Source organism: Rousettus aegyptiacus, unplaced genomic scaffold (assembly GCF_014176215.1).
Source record: "Rousettus aegyptiacus isolate mRouAeg1 unplaced genomic scaffold, mRouAeg1.p scaffold_m13_p_1, whole genome shotgun sequence".
NCBI classification, from domain to species: Eukaryota; Metazoa; Chordata; class Mammalia; order Chiroptera; family Pteropodidae; genus Rousettus; species Rousettus aegyptiacus.
Genome location: NW_023416284.1, coordinates 86,729,625 through 86,744,304, shown reverse-complemented (window position 1 = coordinate 86,744,304; position 14,680 = coordinate 86,729,625). Strand labels below are relative to the sequence as shown.

Below are 14,680 nucleotides of genomic sequence, written 5' to 3'. Positions count from 1 at the left end.
TAAGAAACCACTGTTACTAGTTTCTTCGATTTTCTTCTGAAATGTCTTTTATATGTACAAGCAAACAGAGATATGTGTTCACCCTTCACCCAAATGTTCTTTTACATAAATGAAAGCATACTAAATACACTCTTTTGACGCTTAGCTTTGTTTTGTTTTGTTTTTTTTTCTTTCATTTAACAACAAATCCTGGAATTCTTCCCTATTCATATATAAACGCTTCCTCTTTGTCTCCCCTTAGTCACATAGTATTTCACATTTTGGAATTATTATAATTTAATAAGTCCCCTTCTAATGGACAAGACTGTTTCAAAGCTTTTGTAGTTAACATTAATGCTTCAAATAATAACCTGCACCTCAGCATTTAAGTATATGTGCAAATACAGATGCTCCTCAACTTACATGGGGTTAGGTCCCAATAAACCCATCTATAAGTTGAAAATACTGTAAGTCAAAAATGCATTTAATACACCTAGCTACCAAACATTATAGCTTAGCTTAGCCTACCCTATCTTAACCATGCACAGAAGCCAATATTCAAAAAACACTGGCAACACTGTGGAGTATTGGTTGTTTACCCTCAAGACTGCCTGGCTGACAGGGAGCTGCGGCTCACTGCTGCTGCCCAGAATCACAAGACAGTATCATAATACATATCTCAAGCACAGGGAAAAAAATCTAAATTCAAAATTCGAAGTACGGTTTCTACTGAATGTGTGTACTGCTCTCATACCATCATAAAGTTGAAAAATTGATAAGCTGAACCAACATTAAGTAGGGGCCAATTGTTTAAGTATAGAATAAATTCTCTGAACAGGAATTGCTGGGTCCAACAGTACATGGAATTGTAATTTTGATATGTATTATTAAATTGACCTCTACAGAGATTATTTACACACCCACAAGCAACACTTGAAAGTTGCAGCTTCCTTATAACCTCACCAATGAACAAAGAGAACACATAAAACCCAAAACAATAAACACTGGGGGGTTTGCCAAACTAGTGTAACATTGTAGTGTTACAATACCTTTTTCATTTTTATTGTGAGTGAGGTTGAGTACTTCTTCAGATGCTTCAGAGCCATTCGAACTTCTTTTTTGTGACCTTTAGAGCCTCTTTCTATATTAAATAAACCAGCCCTTTGTCTATGTTATAAGTTGTGGCAAAAACTTTATATTCAGTTGTCTTATGTGGGAAAGGCATGGTTCTTTATTTAGGGACACACTGTAATTTGTACTGATTCATTCAGCCAGTATTTATTGAATGCCCACTGTGTGCTAATTCTGTGGCTGCACTCCAAGGTCTGTCCATCATGCACATCATAAATACTAAACAGGGCAGATCTCTGCCTTCACAGAGCCTGCAATGGAATGGCCAGCCAATGAAAGGAGTACAACTGGTAGTATGACATGAGCCTAATGAGATAAAAGTTATATTTCCTCTGAAGACAGAGCTGAAACAGACAAACTACAGATAAACACTAACTGCTTTCCAAATGCTAGGCAGCATGCTACACAGCTTACGTGCTACATACAGGCTATGGTATGTTTTGGGTCAATGACAAAGTAAAAAATCAGATAAGAAAATCTAAAAAACCGAAGCATTGTATCAAATAGACTCTTACAGGGTTTATTCCCCAAAATTAATGTTGAGTACAGTATCAAGTAGACTCTTACAGGGTTTCAAACGATCTGAGCTCTGATCCATGCTGCTATACTGACCATTATTTTGTACATCCCTGTTGTGACAAACTCATCTGGTATCCTTACCTCACATGATCTTTGCAGGGCTTGTCTTTACTGGGAAATTAAAGTGAAAAAAACCTAAGCTGAACTCAAGTCCCCACTGGCTCTGAAACTGAACAAGCTTTATGCAGTCTGGCCTGGCTTAACACATATCCTGAGTTTCTACATATACATATATATACATTACACACACACACACACACACACACACACACACACACACACAGACACTTGATCTCAAAGATCAGTCTGTCCATCCCATAGAAAAATAAGGAACATTGCCTTTTCACCAATTTAAAAGAAAAATTCTTTTTGAAAACCACGAAGTAAATGAACAGAAAGTAAACGACTTCTCTCTTGTTCAATTCATCAATTATATAAGTATTCAAACTGAAATGATTTTACAATAGGAAAAGTATTTGGACAATTATAAGTAAAAACATTAATTAATTCCAAAGGCTTCCAAAAAGATTCCTTCAGCTGAACCTTTCTATAGCAGATTAATTGGTAAAATTATTATATCTGAATTCACCTTAGTATGAAGTAGTAAAATAGCTACTAAATAGTACTGCCAGATAATCATATTGAGTTGGAGGTCCTGCAGCTACTTAATGTGTTAGCACTTAATCACCAAGGTTCTTGGAAAACAGGTGGATTCCTCTAGCCTCTTGCCCAGTGACACAGAACAATTCTTAGTCATTGTTTTAAGTTTATTGGGATAACATTGGTTAACACAATTATATAATTTTCGGGTGTGCATTATCATTTTGCATCTGTATATTCTATTGTGTGTTTACCACCCGAAGTCTAGTTTTCTTCAGCTACGATATATTTGATCCCCTTTACCCACACTTGACCCTCCACCTAACCCCATATTTGACATCCTTTACACCGCCTACCTCCCCCCTCCTCCCCAACTCTACTACTAACCACTACTCTATAGTCTTCTGGTAACCAACCACTAGTCTATAGCCCATGTCCATGAATCTCTTCGATTATTTGGAAGAGTTTGAGGAGAATAGATATTACACCTTCTTTGAATTTGGTAGAATTCACTGGTGAAGTCATCTGGTCCTGGACTTTTACTTTTTGGTAGGTTTTTGATGAATGTTTCAATTTCCATACTGCTTTTAAGTCTATTTAGATTTTGCAGTTCTTCTTGATTCAGTCTAGGAAGGTTGTATTTTTCAAAGTACTGGTCCCTTTCTTATAGTTTATTAAATTTGTTGTGATATATTTTTTCATAGTATTCTTGTGTGATCCTTTGTATTTCTGTGATGTCAGTCTTAATTTTCCCTCTTTCATCCCTGATTTGGTTTACTTGTGTCCTTTTTTTTTTTTTAGTGACCCAAAACATACCATAGCCTGTATGTAGCACGTAAGCTGTGTAGCATGCTGCCTAGCATTTGGAAAGCAGTTAGTGTTTATCTGTAGTTTGTCTGTTTCAGCTCTGTCTTCAGAGGAAATATAACTTTTATCTCATTAGGCTCATGTCATACTACCAGTTATACTCCTTTCATTGGCTGGCCATTCCATTGCAGGCTCTGTGAAGACAGAGATCTGCCCTGTTTAGTATTTATGATGTGCATGATGGACAGACCTTGGAGTGCAGCCACAGAATTAGCACACAGTGGGCATTCAATAAATACTGGCTGAATGAATCAGTACAAATTACAGTGTGTCCCTAAATAAAGAACCATGCCTTTCCCATAGATGACAACTGAATGTTCCATGTGCAGTAGGGAAGAATGTATAAGCAGCTATTTTAGAATGAAAGGCTCTGTAAATGTCAATTATGTCCAGTTGGTCTAATGTGTCATTAAAGGATTTTATTTCCTTATTGATTTTCTGTTTGGATGATCTGTCCATATCCGACAGTGGGGTATTTAGGTCCCCTACTAAGATAAGTGTTTTGGTCTGTTTCTCCCTTTCGTTTTGTCAGTAATGGCTTTATGCATCTTGGTGCTCCTTGATTGGGAACACAGATATTAATAAGTGTTATGTCTTCTTGGTGCATGATTTCATTTATCATTATGAAGTGTTCCTCAGTATTTTGAAATCTATTTCATCTGATATTAGTACCTCTACTCCTGCCTTTCTCTGAATGCCCTTTGCTTGAAATATCATTTTCCATTCTTGCACTTTTGAGCCTATATTTGTCTTTGTAGCTGAGATGTATCTCCTAGAGGCAGCATATGGTTAGGTTTTGTTTTTTGATCCATTCTGCACCTCTGTGTTTTTTTTTTTTTTTTGTGAGTTCAATCCATTTATGTTTAGGGTGATTTTTGATTTTTGAAATAAGAATTCTTCTTATAGACATTTTATCTTTTGCTTCCTGGTAGTTTGGTGTTTCCATTGCTTCTTTGTCCTTGTGTTTCTGTTTTATTTATTCTGGTTGGTTTTTGTGGGTTTTTGCCTCTGGTTCTTTTTGTTTTATGTTATATACTTCAGTTCTGAAATCTTTGGCATGTGGTTACCATTATGAATATGAAAAGGATAGTTATATATATATACAGTCATCCATTTTCTTCTGTGTATGCCTTATTTCCATTACCCTTTGCAGATTTGGATCTTTGAATCTCCCCCTTTTCAGTCTTTGTTATCTCAATTTGTCCCTATGTATGTTAAATATTCATTATTATCTTGTTATAACAATTTTCTTCTTATTATTTAAGTTTATAATGTTCTTTGTAAGGGTTGCACTCCTCTGCTTCTATTTGCATAATAGTCACTTTACTCCTAATTATGTTTTTTATTTGTTGTCATTTTGTTTTAGGTAAACTGATCCCTTTCAGTATTTCCTGTAGTGCAGGCCTCGTTGTGGAGAATTCCCTCAGTTTTTGTATGTCTGGAAAATCCTTAATTTCTCCCTCATATCTAAAGGATAGCTAAGCAGAATACATTATTCTAGGCTCACAGTTCCTTTCACTTTGTAGTTTAAATATTTGATTCCATTCCTTTCTGGCTTGTAACATTTGCGCTGAGAAGTCTGAGGATAATTTAAATGGGTTTACCTTTGATAAGTTACCATTTTTTTTTCTCCCTGGCTGCCTTGAGAATTCTCTTTGTTGTTGATGTTTGATAACTTTAATACAATATATCTAGGTGAAGGCCTTTTTGGGTTGAGATAACTGGGTGTTCTGTTGACTTCTTGAATTCATTAGATTTGGGACATTCTCATCCTCTATTTGTCTGAAAGTGCTTTCTAGTTCCTGCTCCTTTTCTTTGCCTTCTATAATGCCCATTATTCTTATGTTTCCTCTCCTAATGGTATAAGCTAGTTTTTTAATTTCTCTTTAATAATTTTTTATTCTTCAGTTTCTCTCTTCTTCCTTTTGATTTATTTCTAGATTTCTGTCTTCGATATCACTGATCCCTTTCTCCATTTGGTTTACTCTATTCCCCAAGCTTGCTATTTCATTTTTCAACTCTTGCACAGTGTGTTTTTTATCTCCAGAAGATCTATTCTATTTTTTTGAGTCTCAATCTCTTTGCTCTGCTCATCTATATTTTTAATTCCTGAAATTGTTGCTATGACTCGTTTCAGAACTCCTTGCGTTCTCTTGCAAAGTACCATCTTGAAGTCTCTGTCATTTAAGTTGCATATTTCTATGTCTGTAAGCTTATTTTCTGAAGATTTTTTTCTTTCTTTTGAGATTCCTTGTCACCTTGGTTGCTCATGGTGTTTAATGAAGTATTTCTCCATCTGAGCATTAATGGAAGTGTATTCTGCTGTGTTCCAGAAAGGTTTATTATACAAAGGTCTCTCTTGAACCTGTTGCAAAGAAGGCGCTTTTCTTTTGGTTTCCAGTAGGTGGCGTCTAAGCCGTTTGGATCCCTGCTTTATTTAAAACCTTAAAATGCCTTTCTTAAACATTTTCTTATAGATATTTAATCATGCTCGCTACCCTCAGTTTCAGTGCCTATAAATTTCAGCAAAAGTCTCAGCAGCGTTTGCTCAGATTTCCCTGGGGTTCAATGGTGATCGATTTTGGAGTGTATGGGGAAGGGTCCCTCTGGGTTGGGGGTTGGGAGCTGCGGTTCAGCCTCGCTTTTGCAACTCGGGCCATTAAAAATCAACTATTGTTTCTCTGCGGTCCTGTCCTGCTTCTCTATTTTCTGCCCAGCGTCTACGGCAGGGGTGAGGGTGGGGAGCAGTGTTCACAGTAGTCCCATACAGGGCTGTTAAGGGAAGTTCCCGCACCTTCACCCCGCAAGTATAAATTCAAATTTATTTTACCCTATTAACATGTCCATAATTGGCAATAGTAACTTACATAAGATGACAGAAGGAATGATGTGGAGGGTTTTTAGATCTGACGTATTTATCCTACTAATTAAAAGAAGAAAATATTTTTTAAAAACTCGTAGGCTACACTGCAGGGTCAGACCCTGTGTATATATGCTTAGAGGGCTACACTGTACCACAGTATGCAGAAGCAAACATTTCTGTTTTTCCATTGTTTATACTAGTGTTTGTCTGGCTGGGTGAATGGCAACAGGACAAAATGAAGGAATATCAAGTTATGGAAGACTTTCATTTGGTACAAATGAATCATCTAATTTCAAGATGTTCTTATGATGAACATTCATTTTTATTAACAAAAACCTGAAAAAAATTCCCTACTCCAACACTTGTAAGAATAACATAAAATACTTCCAAATAAATTTTAGAGGTATTTGAATTTAATGTAAAGTAAGGTACTTTTAAACTCTATTTATTTGGATTCTTATTTCTATTGTTGAGGTTATAAATAACCAGTGACTAGCAGCATCTAATTGGCACACGAATGCATTATAACCAATATATTTTATATCTCATATAGGTAAATAAATAAATAAATATCAGCTTTAGAAAGTTAAGATATATAACGTAGTTAGAATTTGAAATGCTTTATTTCATGAAAAAAGACTAGCAAATAATTTAGTTACCAAGTAATCCATTCCAAACCAAATTTTAAAATTCATTGAAAAGGTGTCTTTCTCTGTACGGATTACAGAAATTACTTTTGTTGCAAATTTTATCTTAAAGATGTTCTCACAGAATTATTTTCTGTGGCATATTTTTAAAAATTAAAACAGAAAAAACTAGAGTTTAAATATGTTGAATAAACATTGACTGTGGCCAATAATGGCATATATTTAATGTATAATGTAAAATGCATTTTAATTATTTATACTTAATTACTTGCAATTATTTACATTTATTTATTTATATTTAATCACATTTTTAATAAATTCTAAAAAATTAAATACTTTACATTTAATTACTTGAGAAGCAGAAGAGATAATGGTTGATAATATTTAGCAGTAGTAACACAACTAATGGAATTTCCCAAGAGAAAAATGTTTGAAATTATATAAGTATAAATTTAAAAGACAAAGTAGGAGTAGAGAGGTATACTTACTGTCATCTCGACCTAACTGAAAGCTGCTGCCTCTCTTCAGTGATGCTGTCTGACTTAGATGGCCCAACACTAAGGGACGTACATCATTATCCAGATCCAGCATGGGACTGTGAAGGCCTGGAGTATCTGGAAGAGAAAGGTGACATTCCATTAGGTTCTACATGTGCATACTTAGTTTACCGAATGGACTGCTTCTCTGAGTTATTTCTTGCTATATTGTTCCATTCTTATAAATTTCCCTAAATAACATTTAAAAGTCGTTCCCACCGTGACAGATTTAGAGGATTCAATCCATTACTCTGGCTTAATATAGAGAGATAACAAACTGTGGAGTGAGACTTATGCATCATTTTAGAACGAATGTTCAGCAAAACTAAGGGGGTGTTCTAGAAACATAAAAAAAAAAAAAAGTATGAGAAATAGTTTTTTGAAAAACAAATTGGCACTTGAAAAGGATGTTGTAGAGTTCTGACTCTTTTAATAGAGAGGAGTAACAGTACAAATCTTTGACTTCTCCCTTAAAATTTAAATCCCCAAATCCCATTTCTTTCTTTCTTTGCGCTGTGTGATTTGCTTCTTTATTTCTATCCCTGATGCCAGCCAACTAGTTTACATCCTTTTCACCTCATACTGTTACTATTCCAGAAGCTTAACATGTCACTAGTGTCAAGTAATTCTCTTTACTATCTGGGATTAATATCACTGAAATACTGCTATCTTGATTCTCTTCTTGGAAGTCTTCCAGAAAACCCTCAAAATTCTAATCCAAATTACCCTAAGAACCAGGAAACATTTTTTTTCTAAAATGGATATCAAGAGCTATTAAGGAATGGAATCCCATGTTGCTAAAATAAGTAAGACATTCGCGTTAAGTGGTAAAATATGTCTTGCCGGTCTGTAGAGGTGCCTATAATTCCCACTCTGAGCTCTTTAGCTGAGCACCTTCAAAGATCTTGAAAACAAGCTGAACTCAATAAACATTTATAGAGTATTTACTGTGCATAAGACACTTAAATATTCTCTGCATGAAAATGCATCTTGAATTTCTCTGCTTTATTTCCTATCCTCTCTGCCAAAAAGGCCTTACTCATTTCTCCTCTCCATCCACTTAAACTGTCCTCCTTAAAATGCAACTTGAATTATACCTACCCCATGAAGTATTACCCATCTCTGAATCAGAATACTATCTTCTTAGGGATAAAGATTAAATAATATATCTCTGTCCATAGTCATTGGACATTCTGCAAATAACTCCCTCAATATACATTGAGTGACTGATACCAAATTACTCAATAAAATCTCTATTCCTTATTTTATAAGTTAATAGAATTTTAGAAGCTTATAGACTTGTTATTAGGTACAAAAGATAAAACACATTTATAAGATAATAATTTTATGCTACTGATAATGTTAGCTATTCACTAATACTGAACAAGTATTACTGAACACTTCCTATGTGCCAGGAACTTATACTGGCTCTGCGGAGGAGGAGATGAATGAAAGATAAGTCCCTGTTCTCAAAGAGTTTACATTCTGGTGATGGAGGCAGAAATAAAGCGATAAGTAAATTTAAAAATACAGTAAAAAGAGCTATGGAGGCTCCTCCTACCATGAGACACTTAACATGGTACAATATCAGATATCTCCCTATATCCTCACAAATTCTACCAGCTAGGTTTTATAGAAATAGAAATTAAATCATTTGAACATATCTTTTTTTAGCGGGATACAATTTCACTGAACACTAACTATGTTTCAACTACTGTGCTAAATGCTTTATTTGCATGCATTTCTACTTTAGAAAACATATCTAAGATGAGAAGGCTCATATAATTCAATATTTTAAGAAAACAGAGTAAAAAATACAGTGAAGAAATAATACTTTTTCATAATTGATTTTTCTACATTAAGGAGGAAGTCGTATGTGGAAGCTTTACTGATTTACAACATTTTCGTTAAAGTTTATATAGTCAGCACTGCTATTAATTGTAGAATTTAGGAAATTAATATCAAAATGCCAATTTTCTGACACATCTTAAAAGTATGTATAAAGGGGCTCGATCTTAGTGTCACATTAAAAATTTATATAAAATGTATAAGTTATATAAAAGTATAAAAAGTTGGAAGAAGAGAATGCTTTAATTTAAAATGTTACATGTTACTCTTAAAGGTTTCAGGACTATAAATTTTTGACTAAAAGGGAAAAGACTTCCTAGTTTCCTAGAAATACACTACATACCATTCCTACAAAAAGTTCAACTACCATTATTTAAGTAAATCCTCAGAAAAAGTTTTTCCATATAACTAGTACATTAATAACTTTAATTTAAATGGTTTAAGATTAAGTCATTTATGTAGTTTAAGTAAATCTTGAATTTTAAAACTGTTAAAAGATTGAATTATTTTTCCCTTTAATAAAAGAAACTGTATTAATAATATGCTTTTCTTCTATTAGAAACCTTAGTGTCATTTTCTACGATATTAGGAAAAGAAAGTTTAACATGAACTCATTTCTTAATTGGTAATGTCGAATTACCAGCAAGTATGCCACAGCAGCAGGAAGCTAGAACAGCATATACACCCTCAGGACTAACTAGCATCTGAAACAAATCTGCAAAATGTATTTTTCCTGAGTGACCAGAAGATAGCGCTTCAGTACTGCACAAAAATGCAAAAGCCTGGCAAACTAAATTAACTCAGAAATATTTCTCTCCCTCTCATTCCACTCTTTTTCTGTTAAAAAAAAAAAAAAAGTCTTAAGTTATCTTACAGGGAATTAGGAGAATTTAAAATGAAAACATTTTAAATCTCAGTTGTCAGAAATTATCAACTATCTATCTATCTATCTATCTATCTATCTATCTATCTATCTATAAGAACCTGAGGATTCTGCGATTCCTTTTAAACATAAATTACATGACTTGATAGTTCTACCTTTCAAAATTACGAGAAATATGAAATAGTTTTGATAACAAAGCATTACTACTAAAAAGAACCTCCCCAAAAAATGAAAACCAGGAAAAACAATTTCTGTAGCAAAATCAGCAAAAGGTTTAAGTATCTTACAAGAAATCAGTTTATTTTCTCTTCTTTTATCTCACAATATGATAGCAATATCTCTTGATGTGTTTAAGAGATATACATATATTATACGAAACATATGGTTATAAATGAGAATATGAATAATTATGAAGTTTTGTAATATCATGCATTGATTTATGTGAAGACCACGTGCAACTGAAAATGATATTACTTAGTATACTTTCTATGAAAACCTAAATTATCTGCCCCTTCATATCCAGCTGTGGACAGTGTTCAACTGCATGCAAACTTCTGTTTTTTCATTAGAATGTCAGCTTGCAATGGGACATTCTGCAGGTGACACAGACTAAAGTTTTTATAAATTTGCACTTGACAATTCTGTCTTTTTTCAAACAATACTGCATTAAAATAAATTATGAGAAGTCATTGGTTTTTTGACAGTAAATTTTCTCCAGAAATGAATTGTTTCTATGATTATTTTCTAGATGGAAAAAACTTTATAAAGCCTTTTATCAAACAGGATTATATCCTTTCCACTTTCATTTGTGCTAATACTAACAAATTGTTTTCCATATTTGAAACTGGGGCAGGGTTTAATACTACCCAAGAGTCTCATGAACTATGCAATTGGTATGGGGTTTTGCATCTAGTTTAAGAAGTTATAAAAGGTCTATGCTTTATCACCTATAAAAATCTAGGCTTGAAAACATGCAATTTTTAAAGTCCTTGCAAAATTCTGATACTAGTACATAAAGTTTAAATCTGAAACTTTACATCACCCCAGAGAACAAAATGGAAAATATACTTACTCTGCTCACTATTTCTACCATTTAGAACACTAATTAGTGGTATTATCGAACTGTATAAAAAGTCTGCGTCTTCACAGAGGAGCAAGGTGAAAACTAATCCTCAAAAGGACAGCACATCAAGAAAATATCAAAGGCAATAAAAAAAAAAGTAACAGTAAAAACCTCGAAATTTCATAGTATTTTTTATTATGCACCCTACTGCTTGGATATTTTAATGACACTAAACCGAGTAACCAATAAATACACTCAAATAAATGCTTATAAGATCAAAATTATTTGGTTTTCATGATTAGCTATTAAGCTGAAACATTTGCTATTTTTTTCCCAACAGCTGCAAGATTTCTACTAAAGTTTTATGCTAATCTACAGATCTGGAAAGATCTGCAAAACTCAAAAACTTACATTAACATTCTACAAAAAACTGATAGTGCCTTTAAGAAGACTATAGAAAATGATTATTATACCTAGTAATCTATATAAGACTTCTAGGAAACCTTAATCACATACCAGTCAAATCCTTTCAACTCATGCTGTACAAGTTTTTCCTGTTTTAAATGCAAATATAAGTCAATATTTGCTTAACAGACCCTATATAACATAAAGGGCAGAAGAGACCTTTCTTCAGCGAAGCCTGCAAATATGGAGCCAGGTGAATAAGTTCACTATATTTTCTCATCCTTGATGCCTCTTGCAGCAAGTTTTCTCATAGTCTACAATAGAGTGAGGAACACTGTTCTATAGCCCGCTGACTCTCAGAAGGGCAGCTGACTTCCTTACTGCCCTTAAACACCTTTGAACACATTTTCCTGAGCACAGCAGGCCCTTGTCCCATGCATAGTACGACCACCCACTGTTGCTTGTTGACCAAACACATGGGGCCAGGAGCCTCCACAGACACAAGCAGGATGGGATTCCTTTCAAGCACAACACACAGAAGAATTTCACTGCCGAAGCTGGGCGGGGGGTAGGGGGTGGGTGGGGGGGGGGTGGGCAAGGGCAGCTATATCAAGACAGAATTACTAATTCCTCACAGACTAGACCTCTGTCAACAGATAAAAATGTTCTTCTTGATCTTATTTTTGATCATATTTAAACTTTCTATAGGAGCATTTCCTTAATTTAAAGGGGATCATTTAATCTAAATTAAACAAAAGGAGACATATTTAACATACCTCACTTCACTTTTTAGGGTATCAGAACTATCCTAAATAGGTTCCAGCCGACTATTCTTATATGTATTTTAACATCATTGAAAACAATAGTTGAAGAAAGGAAAATGATTTTAAAAGCAAAACTACAGGTTTGAACTTCGAAGAAGCACTTATTAACTAACATTGACTATATAGGTAAACTAAATAGGTGCAAAAAGCTGGATAGGTGAATAATCAAAACAAAATTATTTGTTTTTATTAAAGTATTATACTTTTCTTGAAATTATACATATATAGATATATGTAGATTTAAGTAGAGAAGACATGCTTAGAATATATAATAGCATTATTATAAAAATGACAGAATGCAGAATTAAAATATTTGTAATGGTGAATATTTAAATTACCCGTTTAAGCTAGCATTCGATGTGTGCCTAATATTCACTGTCAAAAAATATTTTTTCTCTTAAGGATAAGGACATGGTTTAGACTTGAAATGGCTCCCAGCTGCAAGAAGTCGTCTTCCAGATATGTAGTGAGCCAAGACAGTAGAAAAGAACCAGCTGCTAAGATAACAAGTTGAAAAGGTCCTTTTGACATAAGCCTTGTTGACCTGTCTGATGTAACAAAGATAGTTCATTCAATGTAAGGTGATGAGAATCTAGCATAAAATAGAAGAAACAAGGAAAGAGAACTTAATCCAACTCTTTCCTATGATATTCAACAGCTGTTATTTTACTATACAGGATCTACAAATTAACACTATACTGTTCAAAACGTAAATCAAATTCTCAACTCTTAAGTTACTGACTTTTTTAAAATACTGCCTAAATTACCAATATTAATAACCAGCCTTAATGTTAATTTGGAAGCTAAAATTGTCTTTTCAAATTAAGTTAAAAAAATCTACAATCATTATGTAAAAGCCTGCTGATCTGCATTCAGGTAATTAACTGCTTATATAAACTTATTCTATTTATAAACAACAGTGACAATTTCTAATGTGTGCATTAGAAAGTCTAATGGTATACAATTAATTGTAAATCTAATTCATGGCACACCGAATATCACCTGGGATTTTTTCTCTTGCTGAAAAGACAAAGAAAGGAAAGGGAAAAGAAAATCAGACCACTACTTTGATATTTTTGCAATCATAAATTGGTATTTTTCTTCTACTTCTCTCCGGAATCTACCTTCTTCTATATATACTTTATAGCTTATAAATCTCAAAGCAAATAAAGTCTCACTAGAAGCCTTTAGAAGCACTTGATCTACCAAAGCCAATTTAAAAATACTATGTAGTCACAAAATGCAAAAGAATAAGTGTGGAGACAAAGCTGGGGCTATGTAATCTACATCAGAAAGGACTTACTTATAGGGAAACGGTAAAAATCAAAATAATTTCTCCCATCAGTACTTGCTGCAGTTGTACCTTTCCTTTTTTTCTTTTTAAGTCAACTTCTATTATTCTGGGTTCAGACTGTTATGATAAACATTCAAGAAAGAAACTATTTTTAAATCTCCAGAAAATAAAGTGTATATAAACACATTTTTACTGTCTTTTTAACCATGTACATATTTTTATAGTCCTATAGAAAATTCGATCAATCTACTGCCAGTTTTCTAATGGAAGTTGAAATTTAATATAGTGTACAGGAAGTCTACCTAACTTCGTATTATGGAAATATCAGAATTATATTTATTAATCCCACTTATTAAAAAAATTATGAGTTATGTATATAAAGGTCAAGAAATATCAAGGAAAATACAGTTTAGCTGTATTGTGTAAACTCAAAATTATAAATTGCAAAATATCATTTATGCATGTATTTTATGACTTTCGAGTTGGAAATATGTATAGCTTTTTTTATATTTTAAGATCATTGGATAAACATTTTTATTGCAGCAAGTAATTAATCTAATAATCTACTCAAATGCTTAAAATAATAGAGTAGATACTAAGCACAGCCTCTAAAATATTACTATTATTTTTCTTCAATAACTGATCCATACTATGATGATTCAGAATAAAACTTTCAGGTATGACATACATCTAAGATTTCAGAGAGAACTTGAGCCACATATATTTCCTTCTGTTGTGTGACTATTTTAAAGAATCTTGATTACTTAAGTTATTGCTCCTATTCTAAATATCCCTTAATGTGCCCCTAATCTAATATGCATTTTTGGGAAGTCCTAATTAAGCGTGTATCTGAAAGAAGAGAATAATTACTCTGTGAGCAGGCTGATGCCTTTTCCCTCAAATGATTAAATATAGCCAACATATATTTTAAGACTTAAACACGTTTTTAGAACAAAGAAAGAAATACCTTTGAAGGCTAACTTTAAAAGTCCTGTTTGAGAATGTCAGTAGGAGGTTAACCAAAGGCTTTTACTGGCAAAAAACCTAAAGAGTTTGTCTAATTTTGGATTTATTTCACTGGAATTTTAAGAGACAAATGACATTTCTTATAAGCTGGTAAAAGTTTCTCATGTGTAACAATTTAGAACACAGGACTACTCT

General features: G+C 33.3%; 1 protein-coding gene across 8 annotated transcripts in view; it reads right to left on the bottom strand.

Annotated features, from left to right (window-relative positions):
• Positions 1–14,680, bottom strand: part of EXOC2 (exocyst complex component 2) — a 193,205-nt gene that overhangs the window by 88,100 nt on the left and 90,425 nt on the right. For all 8 annotated transcript variants that reach the window (XM_036237595.1, XM_016159498.2, XM_016159497.2 and 5 more), the window contains one exon: positions 7,155–7,280. In XM_036237595.1, the coding sequence (XP_036093488.1) occupies positions 7,155–7,280 (126 nt within the window). The remainder of the gene's footprint in view (positions 1–7,154; positions 7,281–14,680) is intronic.